At 37.8% G+C, this 26253-nt stretch overlaps 1 protein-coding gene across 4 annotated transcripts; it reads right to left on the bottom strand.

Moving 5' to 3' along the window:
* Positions 1–325: 325 nt before the first annotated feature.
* Positions 326–26253, bottom strand: vegfab (vascular endothelial growth factor Ab). Of its 4 annotated transcripts, XM_053508590.1 has the most exons (9): positions 25414–26253; positions 22979–23021; positions 22044–22240; positions 14606–14682; positions 14465–14497; positions 11374–11445; positions 8265–8357; positions 1711–1857; positions 326–1622 (listed from the first exon to the last, which is right to left on the bottom strand). In XM_053508590.1, exons 1-9 carry the CDS (start codon positions 25579–25581, stop codon positions 1601–1603), a joined length of 852 nt encoding a protein of 283 aa, XP_053364565.1. In that variant the 5' UTR covers positions 25582–26253; the 3' UTR covers positions 326–1600. The 4 variants fall into 4 exon arrangements, with proteins under 4 accessions (XP_053364565.1, XP_053364567.1, XP_053364566.1 ...); XM_053508592.1 differs by lacking the exon at positions 8265–8357; XM_053508591.1 differs by lacking the exon at positions 11374–11445.

The following is a 26253-nucleotide window of genomic DNA, read 5'->3' as shown; positions in this document are numbered from 1 at the left end:
CTTTAAAGAACTTTTTTTTTTTTCCCCATCATAGTGTCCAAACCAACATATAACTCTCATGCTCATGATTAATAGTTGTGATGTAATCTAATCATAATCTAGAATGATACTTGGTTTTCTTAGTATGTTTGATTTATGATTCTAACATCTCATTAGTCAAAGCTCATCTGACACCTTTAAACTTGAAGTTAATATTTGCCTTAAACTACTATTTAGTTTATTTCCATATAGTATAAAGTACGCTTTAATGTAAATGTATCAGAAATCAAAATGATCAGAGGAAAGCACAGATTTTCAAGCATTTTATAGAAAAAAAAACGTAATATAATTTGAAAATAAATATACTTTACTACTTTACACAAACACAAAAAGGAACTTAAATCTAGACATATTTACAGGGAGTAAATAAATAAATGAAATGCAGGCAGCCTCTTCTATATGACAACAGTTAAATAAAAAGGTCGCAGGTGTTTGGTAGCCTATGATTTCCTTTAGGGTATATTTTAGTGTTACAGGTCAAACGATTTTCAAACAGATTCATGTTTAATTTTTTATTTTCCCTGTCTCGCATACAGCATACTACCTCTCTCTCTCTCTTTTTTCGCCTTTTCAGAAACCGCACAACCCTTATATATATATGAAGAGAAAAACTTTCGAGGCGAATCGAAACAAAAAAAGAAGAAGAAAAAAAACAAACAAACAATCATCTATGGGAATGTACGCACTTTCGTTCTGTAAAATTAACAGAAAACAATATTAGAAAGAGATCAGAATATAACACTGCACATAAATAGAACCAATTAAATATGAACAGGAAGAATACTAAAAATATAAATTATGGACTTGATGGGGGTCATATGCTAAAATGGATATTAATAAACATTCAATGACCTTGTGTTGTTTGGGTTCACCATGTTGTGATTCACTGTATTCTGAATGACAAAAGGAAAAAAAAAAATACACACACTTTTTTTTAACAGATAAAAGTGACCATAATGTGTAATAATCTTAAGTAGTCATTTGTCGTTCAGTAGAGAATGAAGTCAAGTCATAGAATCTAAGTAAAGTGATTTCCATATGAAATAAGTGGCATGTCTTGAGAAAAGCAGATAAAACAAGATCTGGGGTTGTCTGTCGGTTTATAGGTTTCACGTGCCGCTGATCGACGAGACGCAACATGTTGACGTCGTGACAAACTCCGGGTATTCGTTCGTGCACGGTTCGATTTCTGTCTTATTTATTGTCTCTATATCCGTTGTCTATCGACGACGATGATGATGAAGAAGAAAAATCAAACATGGCTAATCCAGTGATACTGGCTCGCTTTCTGCAGCAAAAGCACTGACACGGCCGAACCTCAGGTAGCAGGTTAGCAGCAATTCTACTTGTCTTTTTCAGTCGCTCATCTCTTTACTTGCAGGTACACAATACGGTGTATTTTACAGGGGGAAGACTTGCTCGCTCACACTTGCTCGGTCGAGGGGAATGCTTCAAGAGTCCAGGGTTGACAGATCTAAGATGAAGGTTCAAAGTGCGGTGCTATTAATTATTAGTGTTTCTCAGAAAAAAATACACACGTATATGTATATATATCGGCTGTTCATCTCCTCGGCTTGTCACATCTAGGACAGAGGGAGAATGGGATATGATTAGGTATGGAACATCGGCGAGAAAGCATGCTTATTTGGAAATGCACCCTTGCATACTCACTTGCAAGTCCTCTCGTTGAGTTCAAGCTGCCTTTGCTTGCAGTCAGCTTCTGAGTGTTTGCAGGTGCACTGGCACGTTTCAGGATCCTGAATGAATAGCCTTCTTCTCCTCTCGGAACATGTACTGCAGCATGGTTTACAGTGAGTACTGAAGAGAAATAACAGAATATTGAAGTCAATTATTTCAGCCATATTAAAATCATCTGAATAAAATGGTTTCAATCAATCAATCAATCAAACAGTTGCACGTTCTGACTGGCACTCAAAACACTGTGTTTTCTTTGGTTAGTTGTTTTTTTTTTTTTATTAGGACAACAAGCATTGGATTATGTTGTGCAACCTCTCTCATGCTTATAGCCTGTAGCCATGGGAGCCCACCTGAGTATGCATAGGGGGATTGGGAGATGTTAGGCACAGCGTGGCATGCACCTGCAAGCCCTGCTGAGTTGTGAGACATGTAACCAGAGTAACCTGATAGCACCAGATGCACATTAACAATGGACATGTCACCTTTATCTATGCTAAAATCAGGGACATAAAAACAGATCGGAGAAGCAGCTTATTTTATTCACTAGTGTTTTATTTACATTTTTTTTGTCAAATACATGGTTAACATCACACAATCTGTATAATAACTGTAACTGGGATGACTGTTGACGGCCTTGATGGATGACTCTTGATTTATACCTTTATAATGTTTTTACTGCAAATGACTGAAGTAATCATTTTTATCTTATATAATCCGATCTGGAATTCTCCTCCAGCTATAAACGTCTCTACATCATAAGCAGCGATCTCAATATGCTCAATATGTTCTCTGTCTAGTTTTCAAATACGTCTCATTTCCCTTTGGTTAAACCCATTCCTTATGATAGTAGCTGGTTGCCACAGATACATTTATCATCTTTTTCTTTTTAATAGCATGCAATGAGCTGTATCGCATGCCCCTTGTGTGTGTGTTACCCATTCACAAATATGCTTTTGAAATCTTTCATTCATTCATTTATTCATTCATTCCTGTGCCACTGGCTCACTGGGAATTTTAAAATTTTTGTAAAAATTGAATATTTATTGAAAGCTTTAGTAGAAGTACTGCCTGTTTCTAAATAAAAAACAAAACAAAGCACATTTTACGATTAATCAATGCAGGTCGAGTCAAGATTTTCACCCAGGAAGGTAGAAATACGACTGCAGAGAAGTACATAGAGTTCTGCGGGGGGCAATGACAAAGGACAATAGGACAATTACTAACATGCAATTCCTCATCTACTACTAGCACTACAGTACCACTACTGCTAATAAATCAAACAAGCACATCTTTAACACTATTTCTAATTGCAGAGATAAAATATAGTACCTACATACTATAAATCACTCACTCACTCACTCATCGTCTATACCTCTTTATCCTGTATACATGGTCGCGGGGGGCCTGGAGCTTATCCCAGGAGACTTAGGGCACAAGTACACCCTGGACAGGGTGCAAAACCATTGCATTGCACACACACTATAGGTAATTTGGGAACGTTAGTTAGCCTAATCTGCATGTCTTTAGACTATGAAAGGAAACTGGAGCACCTGGAGGAAACCCACCAAGCATGGGGAGATTGTGCAAACTTTGAGGCGGGAATCGAACCCTACAGTAACAGCAAGGCGACAGTGCTAACCACTAAACCACCGTGCTGCCTCATACTGGACATGTACAAATTTAACACACACAAAAAAAAACTCACTTCAAATATAACCTAGAACATGCGGTTCATGTATATGTATATTATTTTTTGAGACAACATTTTTTTTTTTATAAACTCTTACTGAAATTTCTTTGAGCAATCAAACTGTCACCAAGATTTCTCATAAAAACTATTTACAATGTCTCACTTAAATTGTTTTTCAGTCCTTTTTGGGCTTCATTCTATATAATTTAACATGAATCAGCCTCAGACAGTCACCTGGTTTAAGATGATAACACATTATAGATATAACTATGGCTTTATAAACACCACCTAACTAAATGTGGTCTTGTGCAAACGCACACAAACAGACCAACAACAACAACTCCAACAACAACAAAAAATGGGGGAAAATGAGCATTTCCACCATTTTTAGTTTATAGAAAGAAGGAGAGGGTGTATAAAATTACCTAATGTGCTGTCTGGAATGCCCTGGGATTAAAGTAAAACATCACTGGATATCATAGCGATAAGGATGGTTTTATATATACAGTAAGCCTGTCAGGTGATATTCATTGTACACAGTATATCTGCATCTAGCTTTCCATTTCATCTTGTCCAACCATCAGGTAATGATGTCTAACATCTACTGTAGGTAATCGCTGCCACAAGGAACCAATCCAACTGGAAAGGTGTTAAATTCGAAGATTCTGGAGGGGTACAGGACCGTGCTGCAATGCAGACCTCCTGGAGTGGCACTTTTCAAGGGAATGCCCATGAGGGTGAAACGCTCCTCACAGAATTGAATGGAACATCTTAGTAAGGAATGGAATGTTCTAGGGCTTTGGTGATGACTCCTGTCATACAGTAGGCCAACCTCTGCTTAGACAAGGAAGCACCATCGGCCTTTGCACTCTTGCACTCTATTAGGTGCATAACTGGCCTGGTGAACAAAGAGCTGTCATGAAGTTTAAATAGTGCTGTGACAACATGTGTACTGGGCACAACACACTGTAGATTGACTTCTGTAGAATGCTCTGAGGTCAATCACTTGGTTATATTTGGAAAAAGGAATAGCCATCAACACCATCCATTGGGTCACAAGACCACACTAAAATCAATCATCATGCCAGCAACACACGCTGGGCATGCAGTTCTCCCACCCCTGAGGAGATCACCAGCAAAAAGTGTGTCTTCAGTGACACTCATTTTAGATAAACATCCTGTATGGATTTTCATGGACAGCTCTTATTCTGTAAGTCTCAGACACAAAGAGGTGGTCCCTGTGAAAGGTTCTTACAAAAGCTCCTCTCTTGCATCCACTCTCAAAATAGCTGCCATATAGACTCTCAGCATGGACAGGCACATTGTACAGCAGTCCCAGGAAAATAGCGAACACTTTAAACACACTCAAACTGACATTCTCAAAATAATTCCCATCTGAGAACATTTAAGACCGATGTGCTCGGGGTTTTGTCGTTTAGAAGACTGCTCGCCACAGACCTCAAAATGGTCTCAGTGAGACTCGTGTTGGTAAACCAAGCGTGTAAGAGATCTTTTTTTAAACCTCATATCCCTCTTGTGGTTTATGTATCTGACTGTTACACCATTGCCTGAACAGGTCAGATCAGGTAGAGTCAGCCAGGCTACCTGGCCATTCTAGCAGACTGATGTGTTCTGAAATCAACTAACTGTAAGTATCTCTCTCTCTGAAGGAAAACCACTCTTAGGTCAAGCCTTCTTTTTATGGCAAATGCTTTACATCAAGGACAAGGCCCCTTTCTATAAGAAAAGAACACATCTTTGGGGTCGTCCCCAGACTGATGACCCATCACTGATACTGTATTCGAATGGCCTGTTTTCGGAAATCTTTGGTAGGCAACTTCCATGACTTTGCTTTTGAGGTAAAGTGGTGCCACTTGATGCCTCTTTCACCATGCAAACCACAGGCAGCCAAGCATTATGGTCTGGGTGCATGATTTTATATGCATAAGGCTCTGATGGGACCTGAGGATACTGAGATTTACGCAGGGGCTGTCAGTTATACAAACTAAGGTTCGTAGTACATCCCTTCTGTATTTAGCTAATGCTAATGCTACGTCACAGTTTGTAGTAACCAGTAAATAGAGGAACACATAAAATGCCATGTATGGACAACCAACCCTATTTGGGTCACGCCTTTTTTAATGATGCATGTCTAAAAACAATGACTAATATGAAGCCTATTAGTGCCTCAACAAGTTGGCACAAAGGGAAAAAACTGGCATGTGGGGAAATATTTATAGTAAATTCTAAATTTGCTAAATATAGCGCAAGAACACCACTCCCAGTGGTGAAATAAAACAAAAGATAAAAGGTACATTATTATTATTCCCAATACGACCTGTATTTACTGGACTCATATCCATAATTATTGGCAACCTTGAAAAAAGGACTAAAAATATCTTTTGTGGTAAATTATTTTAACTAAATATAATGGGAAATCTAAGCTATGATTGTAAATTTATTCTAGAAAATCCATGTGTAATAATACCTTTAAATTTAGCTCCAACCTCCTATTCAATTTAATTCAATTTTATTTGTATAGCGCTTTTAAACAACTGACATTGTCACAAAGCGGCTTTACACAATCAAAAGAATTATTCAAGTTTGTATGAGATGTGAATGTGTATGAATCAAAATCATAAGGCTGTCCCTGATGAGCAAGCCAAGAACGACGACGGCAGCGGCAGGGAAAAACTCCCTGAGATGGTAATAGAAAGAAACCTTGAGAGGAACCAGACTCAACAGGGAACCCATCCTCATTTGGGTGGAATAGATTGCAGGGAATGAGCTGCGTCATACTGTTTGAGACTGGAAGCCATTGGCACCATAACAGCACTGTGTCTTCTTTAATGCTTGATAAGATCAGAGAATATATAGCAAGGAATTCCAGTACTAAATTCAGTGTCTCTTCAGATTCTCTCTAGGACTTAGGTCCTGCCTGGTCGTCAGCTCACTTTATAGGTTTTTACTGCAGGTTACATCATGGAACTGGGAGGACCAATTCAAAATTTGTTTCTGTTCTGAATTAACCAATTTCACCAATGCATTTGGACACATGTTTTGGATCACATTCATGATGAAAGATCCATGACCAGGAGCTTCTTGATGCAGCAAGATTTCCATTTAAAATTCCTTGATAGTTCATGGAGTTTATGGTAATATTTAAAGTACCGTCCTTAGCAGACAGGTTTATAGCCTTTAAAGATCCTTCATTTTGCAACAAACCCACCTTAAGTGATTGTGTTTGTTGCCAAAAAGCTTTTGTTTCATCTTACAATAGAGCCCGTTTTCATGCCATCTTACAGTTTTGTCTTCTCACTTGCGTGCTGTTCGTCATTCTGGAACATCTTCCAAACAGTTTGTTGGCTGTGTCTTTGGGTAGATTACAAGACTTGGTGACCCCAAAATTTTACTATCTCCAGCAAATCTACTCTAACCATGATCATTAGATGAACTTTTGTCTCTCCAACCACCTTCTATTGTATCTTCTCACTGTGCATAGGAGAAAAATACACTCGTGTCCTGTTTCAGGCAAGTTCATTAAAGGTTTTATTGCCTTCATCTTCTTAATTGTCCCAAGTGAATATGGGAATTTTCAGGCGTAGAGCTATTTTTATAGCCATTGCCCAATTTATTAAAGTCAAAACAATTTTGTCTCATTTCGCTAATGCTTTCTGTGCTTTTTCCCATGCTGTTGAACGACTAAGGGAATTTGTTCTCTGTTTCACCTCATATTTATGGATGACTGCTTAAGAGTTTCTACACACTTCAAAAACTTACGAAACAAAATCTTTCAGATACAGTCTACAGCACTTGTACCGTAGCATTTAAAGTTACCGAACTTCGTGAGAAGATAAACTGACTGGTTGCCATAAAATATTCCAATGAATAAAACTCTCAGGGGACTTGTTAGGGTGCAATGTGGAATTTAGCCAGTTTAGAGAAATCAGCCTTCATGTATTTTTTTTTTCTTGGTGCAGTTTGTTTAGGCTGGCAGAAACATAGCAGTTGCAAACCGAGGGTTCACGCAATCTTGATTTTAGATTTTTTTTTTATTTCAGTAAAATGTTTTTTTTTTTCTATAGAAATGTTAAATGTTGTATAAAGCAGCAAGTGAATGTCTTTTTCAAGTTGATGTGCTGGAGGCAAGAAAAATGGGCACTGGTTTGTACCAACCAAAAGTGGTTCAAGGAAGGACAGGTAGGAAACAGGCAACAGGGTCTTGGGAACCCAAGGAACTTATTGATGATACAGTAACTAGTCTGTCTGATCTGATCCCACGAAGGAGCTACTGTAGAAGAAATTGATGAAGGAACTTCTATAATGCTCACTGTGATAGGAAGGTGTCATAATTAGTCGGAATGGACAGAGTGTCCATGCTGACCACTGTCCACTGCTGACCATGTCTACATCACAACTGGACCATGGAGCAACGGATGAAGATAGCCTTGTTGGATGAATTATGTTTTCTTTTTACATCATGTGGAAGGCTTCACTTACCTGGGAAGCAGCTGGCACCAGGACGTACTTTGGGACAAAGGCAAGACGGCAGGGACAGTGTGATGCTCTGGGCATTGTTCTGCTGGGAAACCTTGTGTGGATGTTATTTAGATATGTACCACCTACCTAAACATTGTTGCAAACCAAATACACTGCTTTCACTCAGTGGTATACCATAATGCCATAATGCCCTGGCATATTTCAGCAGGATGACGCACCCTGACATACTGCAAAAATGTTCATAATATGACAAGGTGTCCGAAGACTCCAAATCTCAATCTAATTGAGCATTTGTTGTATGTCCTGGACATACAAGTCTGAACGATGGAGGCCCCACCTCACAACTGCTAATGTCTTCATTCCAGATGCCATGTCCATGTTCAGTCCATGCCTCATTGGTTCAGAGCTGTTTCGGTGGCACAAGGGGGACCTACATGACATTAGACAGTTATCTTAAATAACATGTGTGAGTGGTTTAGGTTGCAGTTAATATCACATGTTTTGTTAAAATTTTGACTGTTGATATTGGCATATAAACATTCCATAGGTTGTAAAAACCAGAATCATCAGTTAACTTTATAAGACAATTGGTAAATGTGTGCCTTTAATGAAAAGTTTTTAATTATCTAAAATTAGTCCACCCTTTGCCTTTAAAACTGCAACAACTCTCTTAAACAAACACTAGAGTGACGTTCTGCTTCAAGAAGACTCATTACATTGCCGTTGTTGGTATTTCCACACTTTGAATGTGTCTCTGATTGTCCCTGAATACCTCTTATTACCTCCTGTTACCCTATACACCGACCAGCCATAACATTAACATCGACATTATCAATTATATACCAGTAAACTGGTGATATGATGATGTATGCCTGTGGGAAGTAAAGGCTGAGGTGTCTGGTCTAATCCCACATAAAAGCCAATGCAGCAGAAAAAGTAAAAAAAAAAATCATGCTCGCCATGTTAGAAAGGCACAGGAACACCCAGAGCACCAAAGGCTGCTGCACACAGGAACCAGCAGGCAAAGCGCCTAAGGCTGCTGACCAACAAGTCTGACTGTGGAGGCCCCAAACCGCAACCCACAGCACCCATTGGATCTGCTGCCAACTTTCCTGTGCCAGACACCACAGCACACATTCCCAGAAATCTTGTGCAGTCATGTCCAAAGGGTGTTGCATGATTTTAGGCATAATCGATGTAATGCAATAGATGATTGGTGTAGGATACTTTCTTTAATTAATTTTTTCAAACACTTTTCCCTACTGACATAATAATACAAATTACAAAACAAATTTCTAAAACAAATTTTATATGAAATCAGATGTATGGTCCCTAAGACTTTTGCACAATAATGTGTGTATTTAACTACTTTATACAGTCTGTTACAGTCGTGACATCTGGATGTCAGTAAGAGTGTCTCATGGGCCATGGACAATTAGTAAACATGAGAAATGCTTATAATGGCCTACTTCTAACAGGGGATTTAGTTATTATATACATTTTGATGTAATGTGCAGAGCAGAAATGTTGGCAGGTTTTTACCACTTTTACTGCTCTTCTATTTTTCATGGCTAATCAACTCAATCACCTCTGCCATCGATTTAAACCACACTCCCATAACAATTTTACTACGGACACTCCGATCTAACAGAATAAAACAAGAATTCATTTCCTCTCTCTGTCATCATAAAACATAATGCTGGACACACATATTCATAACCAAGTAAGCACACTGTGATGTCTCAGACCAAACTAGTAGTTTACATAAATCATAGAGGTGAAACCAGATTGAAATAATAATAATTATTATTATTACTGTATGATATATATATATATATATATATATATATATATATATATATATATATAAAAGAACTCACTTCTGATCCAATCTCAACAACAGAATGATGTGGGTAAAAAGATAATAAAGATAACATTCACATAACACACAGGACAAAACCAGGAATTTTTTCAAGACAAAAAACAAATAGCTATTAGAAAACAATGACCGAGATACCAACAAAGATCTTAAACGATTAGTACCATTATTTGTAAGCCATGCAGCTGGAGAAGCAGGGAGCCACCCAATTACTGTATGTCGTGTCCCCACCCAGTTTTTTTATGAATCACAGAGCTGGATTTTCTGAGGACTTTACTGAGGATCTGTAGCACTGAATTAGGTTTTGGTCAGTAAAGCACACCAATTTCTTGCAAAATCATGCTATCCATCCTGGAGGTGTAATGACTGGACGGTATGAATCGGTTCATTAGTTTAAGTTGAGGCAACAATTCTACATTTGTTTCTACAGATCATTAATGATTTTTAATATTTGACAAACCAATGGCAGCTAAAAATATTTTATGCTAATGTGTAAATAAATTAGTGGCGTGATTTGGCTGGTACTTTAATACTTTTAATACTGAACAAATTATTGTTTTTTAGTATTATGTCTAACTTTTTTTATTTTCATCAGGGCACTTCCCCACTCAGGGACTATCACGTGTCTCCTCCGAGCCACATGACGCATCTTTTTGAACTACACGTTCATGCACCATTGGGAGCAGCGTTAACACTCTCAGAGGACATCGCTAACCGCTTCTTCCGCTTGTGTGAGCTCACAGACGCTCGTGATTGGCTTGGAGCTGCGATTGATATGAAAGTGCAAAGTCCCACCCCTCTAAGAGCTCAGCCAATCAGCTCTCTCCGGCCCCTCCCCCCGCTGCGGGAGGCTACAGAATCACCCGGGATTCGAACTAGCGATCCGGATTAGTGATCTCCGGATGACAGGAGTACTTTACCACTGTGTCAGTCGGGGGCGCAATAGGCATAACTAATAAATGTAACATTCTGAATTAAAACATACGCATCTAGGTGAACAGCAAATAGTGGCACAAATGATCTTATTAAGAAGAGGTTTGCCATTATCAATCTAACAAAATAAAAGTATTTAAAAAATAATAATAATTAATGAAAATTATCGACAAACTCAACATACTGTAAATTCCAGTCTAGATGTATATTAATTATAATAAACTGCAATCTTTTTCAGTTAAATAATTTTGTCTTTCCCTAGGCCATTATGATATCAGTACAAACAAATTAACCATGTTGTTTAATATCAGACTCAAATAATGAATTGTTGCCTTAAGGATTAAAATTGTCTGCATTATGTGGAAACTTGAGATTTACACCCTTAAATAGCAAATCACGCCGTAAGTGTGAAGAAGGTTAGGCTGGGGATTGCATCGGGGTTGCTGTTTGAATTTGGTTCTTAAAACACAAAATGAGTACAAGTTGGCAGGATGTACTTGCTGTGAATTAATGCTAATTAACTGTGATTTTAGTTAATTAAAGGAGACAACAAATCTCCTCCCAAATTAATTTGAGGACCAAGAGCATAACACTCAGGTGCAGGTGGGTGGAGGAGAAGGCTGAGGTAACATACAAATCCCGCGTTTTCTCGCGGTTTTTCTTTCGCTTTCCCTTTTGACCTTTCCCCTTGCCTTTCCGGGGTTTTCTGGAAAAAGGAACAAAAAACAAACAACAACGAAGTAGAACAACTGAATTGCGGCAAACAGGTAAGCCAAACAGCCAATGCAGAGGGGAAAAGAAGGCAGGGTGGAGCAAATGAAAAACAAATGAAGCATCAACTAGCTTACAGCATGTTATAGTGACAGCTTACTTCATTCCTAAAATGATTTTTGGTAACAATGGACAAATAAATGGAGAGACAACACAGCACGACTCATAATGAATGAGATTTTTTAAATGTGCATAATAGATGATATGGTGGATGAAAGCAGAACATGGAACAATACATAACACACAGTGGGAATAGTTCCATTTATCATCTACTGTATATACTAAGAAATAAAAGTGACATCGGTTTGGTTTAATGAACAAACTACATTTATTTATCATTAATAATTAAACTTTAATTAAAGTCACTATAGACTTCCCAACATTTTGCAACTACTTCATTCTTATGTATAACATATAAGTAGATAAACAACATAACTCAGAAGACCCATCTTAATTTGTGTTCACAGTGGAACAAGTGCTAATCAATGTTTTATATATGTTATGATGTTTACTTCAAAAATAAAAGAAGTGCTTACAGTGGTTATTGATCACAGTTATCACGTAAAGATAATTCTGTTCAGAATAACAGCATAGCTTTGGACACACTTTTTGACCTCTTATTTTGGTCTAAAATGAGTTAGTCACATGACTAGTTATGATAAGTTGGTCTTTATTGTGTGCCTATTACATAATTATATAATAGTACATTATTATTATTATTATTTTGTTCTAATGCAAGAACTTGGTGATATTTGGTGCATGCCAGTGCCAGTCAATCAAAATCCAAGATGATATTCACATCACACTGCATTTACACTTTGACCAAAAAAAAAAAAAAAAGCTATAATACAAAATGGTCTTTAAAAGTTCAAAGGTTCTATTTGTGTTTGTACAGTGTTGTGTAAAACAGCGTAGGTCTGACTCTTTAAACGTCTCAGATGTTCAGCAATCTAAATCCCACATACTGTTGCAGTATCGACCTTTTTGAGGTGTAAATCTAAATAAAACATTTTTCTCTCAAACTTAAAACAGATCTTAAACGTCTACATTTATATACTGAATTTAGAAGACGTGAATTCAGATTGGTTTCCAATTGGGTTAAACATTAGTCGGGTTCTTCAAATCCAAATTCAATTGCCCTCATGAAATATTCACTAGAAATCCTAGTTGAAATTTTCATTTTCAGACTTGTTCAGCATGAGGATCCTTAAAAGACAGCATTTACATTGGAAGCCACATTATATTTTATAGGTTTTACTGCAAAATGAGATAAATTCATTGTGGCAAAAACATGTTTTTGTAAAACAAAGAAGACGAAAGAAAGATTACAAACTGGTGGAAAAAATTGTGTACAATGATACTTTGGGACTCAAAGGTTTCAATAATCACTAAAGCCTAAATATTGTGTCATATTTGTTTTGGGCTAATTTATTATTTTTTAAAATAATTTTGCAAAATGCTGTAAATCCACCTCCAGTATGTTGTCAAAATCAATAAATTAACTGGCTATTGTGTTTGTTGCAATGCACATATGCAATTTATATGCAACATTCTTCAAAAGTCAATAAAACGCATTTGGGTCATTCTTTGGGCCAAAAAGTTCAATAAGTTCATGTTATACACAACTTTGTCTGCCTTCGTCTAGACTGTGGATTAAATTAGATTTTTGGAGATTGTGATTTTCAATTCGATAGCAATAAAAATTGTCTGAATTGCTTCAAATATCGATATTTCAGGTTTTGGTGTATTATAATACTATTAAAATTAGACTATTAGAACCCTTTATGTAAAATATTTAATATGCATTCAAATTCTGTTTGTTTATTTTTTCATCACAATGCGAGTGTTTGAGAAAAATGTAAGCATTTTGTAAGTTGTGGTATGATTTTAAAGTGTTTTTCAATTTGCTAATTTACCTAAATAATCAATTCAATAAAGATTTAATGTACTGAATTAACCAACAAAAGATCGAATACATTTCCTAATTGATTAAACTGCAGGAAAAACATTTGCCATATTGACTGAAAGTCCCAAAATGACATTTATCTCATTTTGCATTGAAACTCATGGTATGTGAATAGCAATAATATCCCTTCATAATATTGTGCAGTTAAACGTCACAGTAAGTTTTATGACCTTATATCGGCACCTGCCTAGTGCAAAGTTGTTTCAAATGTGTCAGAGCATTCTCCAGTCCAACCTTTGGCTTTTAAGATACAACACTCTACACCGCTTAGACATTTCAGACACAGAACACACTTCTCCTTGACCTTCAGAAAAGGACACCACCATCCAATAGTTTAGGGACACCAAAGTAGATGTTGATTTTCCTATGGCCAACACTGAGATAAGACAGGTCAGTGCTTTAGAAGAAAATCGTAAAGTGTAGAAGCCATTCTCCAAAGCTCACTCTTATCTGAGACCACAAAAGATATCAGAGACTATGAACTCCCCATCAACGTTTTACTTCAGATCATAAAAAAAGTTACTGACCTTGCAAGTCGCTCTCACCTTTACCGTGTTAACATTAACACACACACACACAGAAATGAAGCAATAAATCCACAAAATATTGCTGTAAATTCCTTGACCTAAGTATTAGAAGTCCAATAAGTCATTTACCCCATGAGATAGCTGAGTTTAAAACGGGGATTTATGTTTAATACATCTCGCTTCAATACTGGGCCATAAGCTACAGTGTCACACTAAACAAATTAAAGCTAACCTCTATGGATGATGACAATGATGTTGACACACACACACTACATGGCAATGAATGTAACATTAAAGGAAAGAAATGTACGAAGAACTCAAGACATAATTGACATTATAGTCAATCAAGTAATGAAAAAGAATGGAAAAGAAAAGGGAAGAAAAGGGAACTTATAACAGACAATCTTGCCAAATACTGTATAAAGTACATACAATAGTAACTTGGAAAGGTTTGCACTTACTGTTCTGTCTTATCCAGTATTTCTTTCTTTACTCTAAAAAAAAAAAAAAAAGATAATAACAGACAGTTAACTTTATGCTTAATGCTTTGGACTACGGCAGAGTTTAAAATCGAATTGCTGTGATTGTTAAAAAAAATCTACCTGCATTCACATTCAATGTGTTCTGCAAAACTCATTGGATAGTTGCGTTTGATGCGCAGAGGTTTTAATTTTTGTACCTGTAATAGAAAGTAAAAAATAGAACACCATGAGACAACAACAAAAAAAAAATGATACATACTGTACAGGTCAACAACCTTTCACTTATATATAACTTTTGTCCTTGAAATACATATAATAACCCAAATATTGGCGGCGTAGTGGTTAGCATTGTCACCTTGCACCTTCCGGGTCCGGGTTGGATTCCAGCCCCTGAGTCTGTGTGTGTGCATGTTCTCCCAGTGCTTGGTGGGTTTTCTCCCATGCAAATTAGACCAATTGACATTTCCAGGTTGCGTGTCAATGTTAAACGGAGCTTTTACCATGGTCATAAAATTGGGAATACATACAATGGTCACTATTGGCCTCCACGGCCCCTGGTTTGACTACAGAGGTTCCTAGATGGTTGAAAGGAACCCTTCTATTGTACGACTGTACCTATACTGTAAAGTGTTATTTGTAGGCATTTTATACACAACACAACAGATGATGAAAGTTTTTATGAGGTACAAAACTGTGTTACAGGAACGAAAGTACAGAGAAGGACTATCATTTAGGTTGAAATATTTCCTTACTTTTTTGTTTTTCCCATTATGTCATATAAGAAAAAAGGATCTATAAACTGTCTAACTGTGATCTTTCCTTTTAAGTTATACTGATCTACTACTTATAGGAACAGAAAATTACATGCCCTTAAATTAAAGTGTTGGTGGTGTAGAGGGGCCAAACTTGCTAACAAAAAAATTGCAGTGCAGTATGTCAGTGAATGAGATGATTACATGCTCAGAGGATCGACCTTTCACAGCACTATACTTTTACACATAAAACAAACCAAGGTTCACCTACATAGGAACAGTACAAAGAGAAAGTACATTTCCTCTTTCTGTCACCTGGCAAATGGTTTCGCTTAGATTTAATGACTGAAAAAAAAAAAAAAACAGTGTGTCTTGTATCACAGTAGCTCGTGAAGCTATGAATTATGGGTAGAATGTCTCATTTCATCCGAAGCATCTTTGTAAAAACAACATGAAAAGATCAATATAAAAACAATAATCTAAAGATAGATTGTACTGCATAATCAACTATATTGCACAGCTGTCGCAATGCTAAGGCGGCTTAGTGGTCAGCTCTGTCGCCTAGCACCTTCAGGGTCCGGGTTCAAATCCCTCCTCTGTGTACATGGAGTTTGTATGCTTGGTGTGTTTCTTCTGAGTACTCCGGTTTCTTTCCACAGTCCAAAAACATGCAGATTCGACTAATTGGTGTTCCCAAAATGCCCATTGTGTGTGTCCAGGTTGTACCCCACCTTGTGCCCTAAGTTTCCTGGGATTGGCTCCAGGTCCCCGGTGACCCTGTATACAGGATAAAGCGGTATAAACGATGAGTGAGTGAGTGTAAATGCTAAGTCTTAAAACACGGATGTTGGCAACTTTTTATTATGAAATATTTTTTCCAAAAAACATGACATGTCATGTCAGTGCCTTCACAACAAGCCCTTATGTAGGGCAAAGTATACTCATGACAAAAGCACCATTGCACTATAAATACCCACAAATTTATCTAAAATGTAATTCATAACCTTGTTGCATTGAGAGCACAGGTACAGTAATGTAAAATCACTGTCATGCTCAGTAGAACGTTACTTTATCCTGGACAACCTACAGTAACTCACTTCTTCTTATGAAGCGCTGTGCATTAAATGTTCCCTATGATTACGTCCAGCTGATATGTCCTGGTTTCAAACGTAAGGAAAACGTTCTGATTGTGCATTTCGTCTTCAAAGGGATCATCAGAATGCTTCAACTTAGTGCAATGCAAGTAAACATCAACAGACGGAACAACTGGTTCCACTGCTGATCGCCCTAGGTCTGGAAGGTGAAGAGTGACAATGCCAAGACAAGACAAGACTAATTCGATGTCGTCATTTTGAAATCAGACATAAAATCCTGCCTGCATTGTCAAGTTGTGATCAATAACAGAGGCTTATTGACTCATTATTGACTTTGTAAACATGGATGTAGAACAAGCCAACTTTATCCTGTCGACCTCAGAATTTCCGTGATCTCTTAAGCCGAAAATTTTGAACTTCTGGTGTTGAAGGACATATACAGATGTTTGGGCAAAATGAAACTTTTTTATTATATAAATAACGAATATACATAGGAAAAGCATGCTTTTATCCAAAGATTTTATCCTTATGGCCTCTTCTGATTTATAATAAAGAGGAAACAAGGAGTGTGACCCTGAATACATTTCAATGTTTATCAAACCTCTTGTAATCTATTACATAAGGCATTTTATGATGCATTGCTGAGTCTTGGATATATTGTTTTGAACGACCCAAACAATAAGCTGTAACTTTATATTCTTAGTAATTACTCTTCAGATAAAGTTTTTTTTTTTAAGTAACACTTTACCATAAATGGTAGTGGTGCACCAAAATGAACATTTTGACCAAAAGCAAAAGTAGGGATTCACGAAAATTGGAACAAAAATAAAGTACCAGATTTTTTGCGGCTAAGTGTCAGGACAGACAAAGCTTCAAATTATAAAAAGTACGCAAACTCGACTGGCAGGTTTTTGTTTTTTTTTCCATCACTTTCATCCTTATTATTTACACTATATAAACAAAGTTATTGGCCAAACCTGCAATTGTATCGCATCCAAATACATATACTTCAATATATAGCTGGTCCCCCTTTAACAGCTAAAACATCTTCCACTCTTCTTGGAAGGCTCTCCACAAGATTTTGGAGTGCTCCTGTGAGAATTCGTAACCATTTATTCTGTAGAGCATTTATAAAGTCAGGCACTGATGTTGGGCAAGAAGTTCTGGCTCACAATCTCTGCTCTAGTTCATCCCAAAGGTGCTCGATGGGGTCAAGGCTCTGTGTTAGGGCCAGTCAAGTTCTTCATCAAACCATGTCTTTATAGTTGCTTTCTGCTCTGGGGCACAGTCGTGTTGGAATACAAAAAGGGCATTCCCCTACAGTAACTGTTGCTACAAAGTTGGAAGAATAGCATTGTCCAAGATGTATTGGTATGCTATACCAATAGCATGACCTTCACTGGAGATAAGGGGCCTGATTGATTAAAAAATGTACGCGTTTGGCAAAATACTTTTGTCCATATAGTGTATGTGGTACTAAACTTCGATCTGGCTGGAGTGCATGTAATCTTAAGGGTTATAGTTTAACTTGCTTGATTTTTGGTTTATGAGGGTAAATTAGGGTGTGGTGCATGCATGTGTCATGTACTATTAATGACTGCAGTGTGTAAATATGTAGGTTCAAAATGAAGCACTAAAACCTGCCAAACAAAGTTTTACAAGATGATATTAACACAAACTTCTGCAAATTAGTATTTACACAAATAAAATATTATATTTGAATGTAATGTGTACAGCGCAACACACTTCGCGATTTACTTGTATAATTGTGATTTCATTTAATATGATTTCATTTTCAGTCATCCTTCAAAAATTTGTTTCTGGTTCCACCACTGGCAGCAAAACACACAGCATGTTTGGGGAATAGTTTTGAGACACGTCAGATATTGATTTCTATCCTGCACTTCAGACTGTGGTCTAACCAGCAAAAACCATAATGCACAAATATAAACAGCAGTTTACGGTAAATGTCGTTATAAATCTGCTCTGAAATCTGGATGGTGTGAAAGTTGAACAGTAGTGTAATAATCGGCCGCGCTTTAAGCTGTATTGTTTTCTCCATATTGACTCAGGCTAAATTAAACAAAGCTGTGGGTTTTATGATTCACACGTGTGCCTTTAATTCCTCCTTCATATTTGCATAAAAGTTTTGACTATAAACTAAGCATGCTTCGAAACAGTTAACTTCCTGTTTGAGAATTTCATGCTTTGCATGCGACTACCTTTGATCTTGCTGCCGAGAGGGTAAGAAGGGGTAGTGCTCATGAACAGAACACTGCGAAACACAATACACAAACAAAGCTGTCCTGATATTCGAGACAACAAATTGTGTATGGTTCTATAAAGGTAGAGCAGATCTCATGGACCGATATCAAATCTCCGCTCTTTAAAAAAAAAAAAAAAAAAGATTTTGTGTATATACCTTCCTATGCACGTAAATCTATTCCTGATTCAGTGCAACTTGATGATGAACCCTATAGTTAAGTGTACTGTAATCCTTTCAAGTACTTTATTACAAGTCGGTCAAGAGCAACTGCAATATAATGCTCATGCTTGTGCGGTAGTACATGTAGTGATGTTACAGTAGGGACATGTCACACATACAGTACATTACAACTCCATGATTACTGACACTTTTGGTAATTATTGGTTAACGACGTTATGAATGATTGGTACTTCTGCAATCAGTACTATGGACATGCTCCATCCTCTCCATCTTGTGTTAACTTGTCTTAAGTTCAGGAAACTCACTCACTCATCATCTATAACGCTTTATCCTATATACAGGATCGTAGGGGGCCTGGAGCCAATCCCAGAGCACTAGGCGGGGAACACCCTGGACGGGGTGCCAATCCATCGCAGGGTACACACCCATACATGACAAGCAATTTAAGAACGGCAATTAACTTAATCTGCATGTTTTTGGAAGAAACCGGAGTACCCAGAGGAAACCCACCAAGCACAGGGAGAACATGCAAACTCCATGCACATAGAGGTGAGAATCAAACCTGGTGCAAGGCAACTGTGCTAACCACTAAGCCATTTTCCAGACAGATCAGGAAACTGGGATTACAATTTGTTTTAAAAATAAGTTGATTTTGAGTGTATTACAGCATTTCTGTGAGGATTATTTTGTACTTTGTTCAGCATCTAAACAGGCTGGCCAAGCAGTTGATGACAAAAACATTGTAAAAGACGTGAAGAAAAAACAGTGTCATAATTGACAACCTCCTCATGGAGTTCACGAGAAATTCAATAGAATGAATATAAAAAGACCAAAGTGTGAAGAAAGAAAGGATCTGCTTATGATCCAAAACATACAAAGTTCTTCGCTCAATCACAGTGGAGGTAATGTCATAGCCAGGGCTTGCATGGCTTCTTTTGGAGCAAGCTCACTTATCCTTATTGATGATGGAGCTCATAATGGTAGCAGCAGAATGAACAGAGATGTCTACGGAAACATTCAGTCTGAGAATTTACAGGAAAATGCACCCGGTCTAATGGGAAGGAACGTCATCATCCAACAAGGCAACAGCCTAAAGCACACTGCCAAAACAAAATTAGACTTAATTAGAGGGAAAAATGAAAACTGGCCAGGCTAATCGGTAGAGCTTTACTCAGTTGAGGAGCATTTCACCTCCTGAGAAAGAGGCAAAAGTCTGGAAAAGCATCACTAAAAAGGGAATACAACAGTTTAGTGATGTCAGTGGGACTCTGGCTTGATGCGGAGATTGCATTAAAGGGATATGCATTGAAACTTACAGGCTAGTAGATAAGCAGTCTAAAACTGATCAATTGTAAAAAGTGACCATATATCTCAATACCTCTGAACCAACACATCACAGAAATTAACTGATCGGTTCATTCTTTAAAAAAGAATGCAGTGGTGAGCTCAAAAGTCAATGAACACCAGTGAAAATAACTGTGCTGGTGCATATAGACAGGGTGAAGAAGTATACTGTAAAAACAAGGACAAAGAAGTTAAGTTGCCAATCACTGAACTGAATCTGGGTCCTTCTGCCTAAGACAACAACCAAGAGCAAGCATGAACTTGAGAAAGAAAGCCAGCTTCTGCTGATTTCTATGGGTTTCAAATTTCAAGCATTCAAATGAAAATATTAATAAGGTCAATTTAATCCATTCATGTTGGTTTGTTCAATTACTTTTGGTTCCTAAAAAAAGGAAGGCCTGCACCATTTTCTGGAGTTTTCATAAGTTCGTTAATGTCACTATATATTTTATAGAACAATGAGTGTGGATCCTGATTGGACTAGAGGCATTCCATCCAGTGGGTTGTGATATCAGGCATAAGAGCTCAGAAATGTTTAATCATATTTACTGTGTCATAGGTGCTCTAACAATCGATACTGTCGGTCACCAGCATGGGTGAAGGTTGGTCGGGACGGTCCACAGGACTGAAGAGAGAGCAACTGCCTCTCAAATCCCGCATTCGAAACCAGCCACTTTCAGCAAGAGATCACATCTGATAACATTATGTCATCTTAAACAACACGATGTCTCCATCGTAATTGCTTCTAAGTCCTTCCAAATTGTCCCTGTGTATTATTTTGTACTATGTTCTTACTGGAAGTTCCAACCACTACCCAGCTTTAGCGCGTTGGCAGAGACAACTAGAGACAAAACCTCCGTCTAACTCAATAAGCCTATACTGCAATATATCCTTAAAGGGGTTTTGGAGCTTTTAAAGGAAAAAAAAAAAACAAAAAAACAGCCCCACATCCTCACAGACCTATGACAATACCTAACATTGGCTAATATGTTCTTTTTCTGTATAACCAACGCTAAGCCCTCACTTTCATCTAGTCACCTATTTCCAGTCAAAGTTCCAGTTCTGACGAGTGACCGCTAACTTTGTGGTTAGATTGAACGGGTTTGCTTTGTAATTTTTTTGCCTCTATAATTACCATCTTTACTGCTCACGTGGCAGAATATGTCCTCTTTCAAAGAGATTCATATCAGCTTTGGTTATTTTCATTATCTTATTACCCTGAGTGAGTACAGGCATTTTCGAATGTGTAGTTATTTTTATAGCCATCATCTGATTTATGACATTCTCGTACAGGTTATTGAACTGTACTGTATGTGTTGCTCTGGTCACGAATAAAATGAGCTACCAAGCTACCCAGTTTCTAACACATGGCTGAATCTCAAATCCCTTTTCAACCCCTCTTTAATCAAGGGCACTACCTCGTGTGTGGGACGAGGGATTGTTCACTCTACATAGTGCACTAGATTTCTATTTAACGCTATTTGCATTTAAACCCATGAACCCCTAAGCTAGCTGATATTCTAAAGCGGAAAAAGTGGGAAATTAACTGATTAAAAGAAACAAAATGTAATAAATACTAATTAAGAGTATATGTGTATAAAAGCAATATCACACTCAAGGTTGTGCTGTTGTAGTGAATATCAGCATGGCTATGATGTATTTTCGTTACCTGGGTTGTACTGTACTTGTTATTATATTCAGTATAACAGCACTCCTTCGTGTATTATATTCTTTAAGTATATATTAATTCTCAAGCTAATGAAAAAATGGGAAACAGTATACTTCTGGTCAAAATATTAACCCTTGGTACACCACAAAACACATCAGAAATCAGGGATAAAGTGAGAAGGAGTCACGCTGGCGCAAAAAAAAAAAAAAAAAAAAAATCAGCTATAAGATTCTTTATTGAGTTGCTTTCTGACCTCCATGGTGATGTTGCGTGTGGCTGTGGGTGTGCACTCCAACATCTCGTCATTGCAGCAGCCGGCACAGCGCATGAGCACCACACAGGACGGAATGAAGATGTGATCGATGTCCTCGGGATACTCCTGATGGACCTCCACCAGCACCTCCCGCGGCCGACACATTGACTTATTGTAGACTTCGGTAAAGGGCACGACTGCAGAGGGAAACAAATCCAAATATTGTAAAGCAACCTGTACGAGAACATTTAAAAGTAGACATTAGTGTTAAAGGCTGATATAACTGTGGTCTGTGAGTCTCTAATTATAAATTATAATACTGTATTACCAGTGAGGTATTTATTTAAATCCTTTCGTGGATGTGAGTTTTAGGTTTTAAGTTCTATATTATTACAATAATGTATTACATTTCTCCTGTATAAAAGAAAAAAGTGCACTGTAATTTGTTTAGAAGTATAATGTAAGCATATATTTAGCACTGTATCATGTAAACTGTTTCCTTTTGATGTATAAAGTGTCAATGCTGAATATCCTGACTTTCCTTACACAGACATCAATCTATCACCCTACGTAAGGATTTGTGTATATGATAAACGAAATCTGATATGTAAATCTGACTGGGGACAAAGACGATCATCAGATATGACTCAATGTTCCATCACAATTCAGCAGGTTAATGTTACAGGTCAACGTTTGAGTGTTGAGATAATAAACCGGACCACATGCTTCTCTTTGGTCCTCTGTTATATTGGATAAGAATGTGGTTTGTGTATTTATATACTGTACAATATAAGTAGGAGTGTGAAAAATGAGTATAAAAGAGGGTGTTGTATGTTATTTTCCAGTAGAGGGCGCTCTCCACAGTAGTAGGCATGTGTAATAAAAGATTATTGCTTAAGGAAGAATGATTGTGTTTTATTCTTTAAACAACTTACCCTCATTTGTGCTTCCTCCATTCTCTTTGGGGATATAGGCACTCTGTGGGAAAAATAAATGAGTATAGTCAGAATGTGAACTAAAATTTATCACCGATATTACTGTCCATTCATGCAAAGGAAATAAATCAATGCAGCAATAACCACAAGGTTTCGTTTCAACCCGCACTCTTTTAAAAGAAGGGATTTACTCTCTTTGTGGTTTCAATAATAAGTAGGATGCCCTACTTATCTTTCGTAAATCCTGCTTCCTGTCATGCATCTACTACCAGACCTACTAAATTGATTGGGGGAAAAAAAAGGTTTGGCTGTTGGTACTGTCATGCAAATAAAAGTGCTTGATGCAACCTCTGTCACTCATTGCATGTCAGTTCCCGCAGTGACGTCATTTTAGGATTGCTGCCAAAGAAATATAAACCAAACCCTACAGTATCCTTGGAGGATGTTCATCTGAGAAATCATATATTAAATGGCATTAAAGGTGAACCTTGTCTAACTCAGCAATACAAACCCTCAGGAACTAATTGGATACATCGTTTTATTTTTTGTTTTATGCATGATAATGCCAAAATCTGCCAAAATGTGGTATATTGTAAAAAAAAAAAAAAAAAACATTACGGTAATGAGGCAGATCCAGTTGAAACATGAAATGCATGCTGATCTATGAAAACACACAGGTACAGACTATGTACTGTACAGCTTTTACCAAACTCCTTTCCATGAGATCTTGCATAATAGCTGGCTTGCGAATTCAAGCTGTCCTGTATGCAAATTCATATGACTTAGACAGCCTGACAATGTTCATTGTTAGCCTCACATGATGTACCATAGCATTAAAAGTGTGTTTAGAACACGATTCGTTACACGGCATAGTACGGGATTCTGGAGCGGATGTCAGACTGGTTTGGAGTCACGTTTCTCACGCTGTCAAGCGGTCGCAGTTGTATAAATCTAATGCAATACTGTAGCTGCTATTGATAGGGTGCATACTTTGTTTTACATTCCCAATGGCTAAACAATGATCTGTTTGTCAAACACTCCCACTTAGGACTCGGTGTCATGTTCCACCATGCTTTGACTTGCAAAATAATACAGTTTTTACATCTCAAACTGTTAAAACAAACCTAGACTCTCTGAGTGTCTTACACTACACCAAATAAGTGGTTACTCGTGAATGGGCTTACTGGTGGGACGGAACTGATTCTATTAATATTACAGAATATAGAGTAGATTATTCATTCGATGCTGTACCGGTGAAACCTTCAAAACATGCCTAAGTTCCACCAAGTGTTTTAAAATGAGCAGATCGGTCCCAAGTGGTGAATTGATACCCCCCGGTGCTGGACAACTACAATGATGAATCAAGTTCCGTTGTGTCCAGTTGGGCTTGAATTAACACTGCAGATACTGTATTCGCCTCAGGGGACTATGCTGGGGCCAGTGCAACTATTCATCTTGGTACTTTTTAGGCAGCACATTTAAGCTTTCTCTATTAGTTCTTGTTATAAAACATGACTAGTGGATTAATTCGAATTACTAGATCACTAGTGATAAGTTTGATGAATGGTACTTAGATAGTAACCTAGTGTAAGGATCTATCCAATTCAAAACTTCAAAGCAGTTTGGTAACTAGCTCTGGATAAGAACGTCTGCCAAATGTTTAATGCTTTATGTATATGCTCTGATCACTAGATCATTGATCAGTAGCTCACTGGTGAAACACTGAAATGAATCTAAACTGGTTATTCTTGAATTCACTGATGTGTAGTTAATGAGATCTTATTTTAAACACTAAACGCTCTGCTGAGTGATAATGGTCTTAATGGTTTGTTTTCCATTTCTACAGTAGGTTATCAAAGCGAAGCATGTACACACTTGCTCAAGGTGCTACTGTAACACTGTAACAGCTCATTCAAAAAAAAAAGAAAAAAAAAGTTTAGAGTCACGAGATCACTGCTGCACTGATCTGGACACGTGCACGTGAAAGATGTAATTGTAGTTGTTAATGATTTGAACATTAGGATTTTTTTTATGTTAATGATTTCAGCATTTGAGTTTAGTCTGGACTGGCACAGCTCCATAAGCACACTGCGCCTTTAATATTAACCAAGGTGGCTCTGACGAGGCCTTCACGAAACGCACACTCTCCCTTTCAGACGCACACACACACACACATACAAGCTGGTAGTAATTACCATCCAAACTCGATCGTTATCGCTAAGGAAACGCGTGATCAGAATAAGCAGAGCGCATTTGGATCAGGATCTACCCATTAGGGGAGGCGCAAAGCACAACGCGGTCAATGACCTCAGCGACAAGGACGTCCTTGTCAAGCGCGCGACTTGTGCGTGCGTGCGTGCGTGCGCGTGTGATCCCAAAACGCACGACATTAAAAAAAAAAAAAAAAGTACCCAGTGTTTGAGCGCAGAACTTACCTTGACAGCTGAGAAATAAAGAAGCGTGACGCAAAACAACTGCAACAAGCGCACGGCCAAGTTCATGATGGACATGGCGCAACGTGAAAGTCGGATTAAAATCCTATCGTACGATAGGCGAAGTTGTACAAAAGCATCAGAGAGAGTCTCAGAAATCAGGGCAGACATGGATGAAGATGTGGGAATAAGGGGGGAGGAATCAGGAGAACTACAGTCCCATTTTGGTCCCACGTGATAAATACACCTGATGGAAAGAGAGTATAAGGGGATCGAGGGGAATAGATGGAAGGTTCAACTGTTGCCGATGCTTTTTAAAATATCCAGGAACGTCAGAAGCCACGACGCGAATCCGCTCACATGGTCCCGACGCGCACTGCGCTTCTTCTGATCAAACGCCTGTACAATCCACATCACAGAAAGAGAATAATCCCATGACTTGGACCTGTCAGATTTCGCGTCTGGGTAAAGTGATGTAACTTTGCTGAGCTGTGTGCTGGATCAGGAAAATCACAGCGCAAAAAAAAGGAAAAGGAAAAAAAAAAAAAAAACAGTCCTAAGATCCCCGGGTAGGTTTTTACCGTCTGCTGTTGGATAATAGGCACAAAAAACAAACAAACAAACTTCAGAATCGAGCTGTGTTCCCAGTAGTCTTGACCATCAGTGTCTTTTCATCCTAATTGTCATACAAACATATATAGATATAGATACATGTATATGTAAATGGATATATATACTATATATGTATGTATGTATGTATATATTTTAGCCGGAGACGCAAAAAAAAAAAAACGCCGGAGAGAGGTTATAGCGGTGCGCTCGAGGGGTTTCAACTGTCGGTCA

This window comes from Clarias gariepinus, chromosome 12 (genome assembly GCF_024256425.1).
Source record: "Clarias gariepinus isolate MV-2021 ecotype Netherlands chromosome 12, CGAR_prim_01v2, whole genome shotgun sequence".
NCBI classification, from domain to species: domain Eukaryota; kingdom Metazoa; phylum Chordata; class Actinopteri; order Siluriformes; family Clariidae; genus Clarias; species Clarias gariepinus.
This window is presented reverse-complemented; position numbering and strand designations above follow the sequence as displayed.